At 34.6% G+C, this 1,284-nt stretch overlaps 1 protein-coding gene across 1 annotated transcript in view; it reads right to left on the bottom strand.

The window, feature by feature from the left end:
• Nucleotides 1-439, bottom strand: part of LOC103213398 (olfactory receptor 5K3-like) — a 2,418-nt gene extending 1,979 nt beyond the window's left edge. Inside the window, exon 1 of the mRNA XM_042783495.1 lies at nucleotides 354-439. Coding sequence (XP_042639429.1) covers nucleotides 354-439 — 86 coding nt within the window. The remainder of the gene's footprint in view (nucleotides 1-353) is intronic.
• Nucleotides 440-1,284: the final 845 nt, after the last annotated feature.

The following is a 1,284-nucleotide window of genomic DNA, read 5'->3' as shown; positions in this document are numbered from 1 at the left end:
TTATGATAGAACAAATTTTCTGAGACTAGTTGTAAATAAAATATTAAAAATTTCCTTCTTTACTTAATACTTTCCATTTATAGTTTTGTTGTCTCTTTTTTTCCTAATACTGTGACATATACACTATTAGAAAGTGAGTCTAATAATTATGACCTTATTATGAGATTTCTAAAACACCCATTATGCATCCTGTCCAGTTTTTTCCATATAGACTACTACCAATCATCAAAAAAACCTCTCTAATGTTTGATGATTTATTTAAGGTTACATTCTCATGATCATTTCCAGACCGATTTATTTTTTGGAGTTCATTGGTCATCACTTAGTGATGTTGCCAGAAGCAATGCTCTGCTGTCAGGAAAATTTCAATACATGTTGTCTCTAAAATCAAATTCTTTAGGATGGCATTCAAGGTTCTTTTTAACCTGATCCCCTCCATCCTTATTTCCCTCAATGACGAACAGCTCTTCTCTCTTTCTCACTGTGTCCACTCATTAACCACTTCTCCTGCCACACTGTTCCATTTCCATATATACTGACTCTGCCCATTATTTCTTAAAAAATCATTATTACAAATATTTATATTTGGCACCTTTATCAAATATCTAAATCTTTGCCATCCTTTACTTAAAGACCAGTTTACACATAATGCTACTTATTTATAAAGCTATTCTGATATAAATCCAAAGAACAAACCTACTGTCATCAAGTTAATTTTGACTCATAGTGACCCCCATTGGGTTTCTGATATGGGTTATTAATAAACTTTTAACTTAATGACCCAGACCACCCTGATCTCCATTTTCTGAGACCTTAAGTGTGTTATATACCAAACTGAATCAACAATTTCTCATCTCTAAACTACATTATATTTATATGTGTATGCACAATTTCTTTATAACATTGTAAGCTTTTTGAGATCAACTATGCCGCTCCCCGCCAGGTAGCCAGCTATCTCTTTAAATTGGGAGCTCTGATAGCATAGTACCTAAGGCACTTGACTGCTAACTAGAAGGCTGGCGGTTCAAACTCACCAGTCACTCCCCAGAAGGAAGGTTGGGAAATCTACTTCTGTAGTGCCTTGGAAACCCAAGGAGGGGTCACTATGGGTCGGATCCAACTCCACGGCAATGGTTGTGTTTTTTTGTTTATAACTTATACTTCTGTGAATGGAACTGTAATATATTATAGACAAAGAAAAAATTTATTCAAATCATAGCTTCATCTTCACCACCTGGGATAAATGAACTTCTTTTCAGTGTCCTACAAAAGATGGTATATGAC

This window comes from Orycteropus afer, unplaced genomic scaffold (assembly GCF_000298275.1).
Source record: "Orycteropus afer afer isolate SDZICR_OR568_19922 unplaced genomic scaffold, OryAfe1.0 scaffold02008, whole genome shotgun sequence".
Lineage (NCBI taxonomy): Eukaryota > Metazoa > Chordata > Mammalia > Tubulidentata > Orycteropodidae > Orycteropus > Orycteropus afer.
This window is presented reverse-complemented; position numbering and strand designations above follow the sequence as displayed.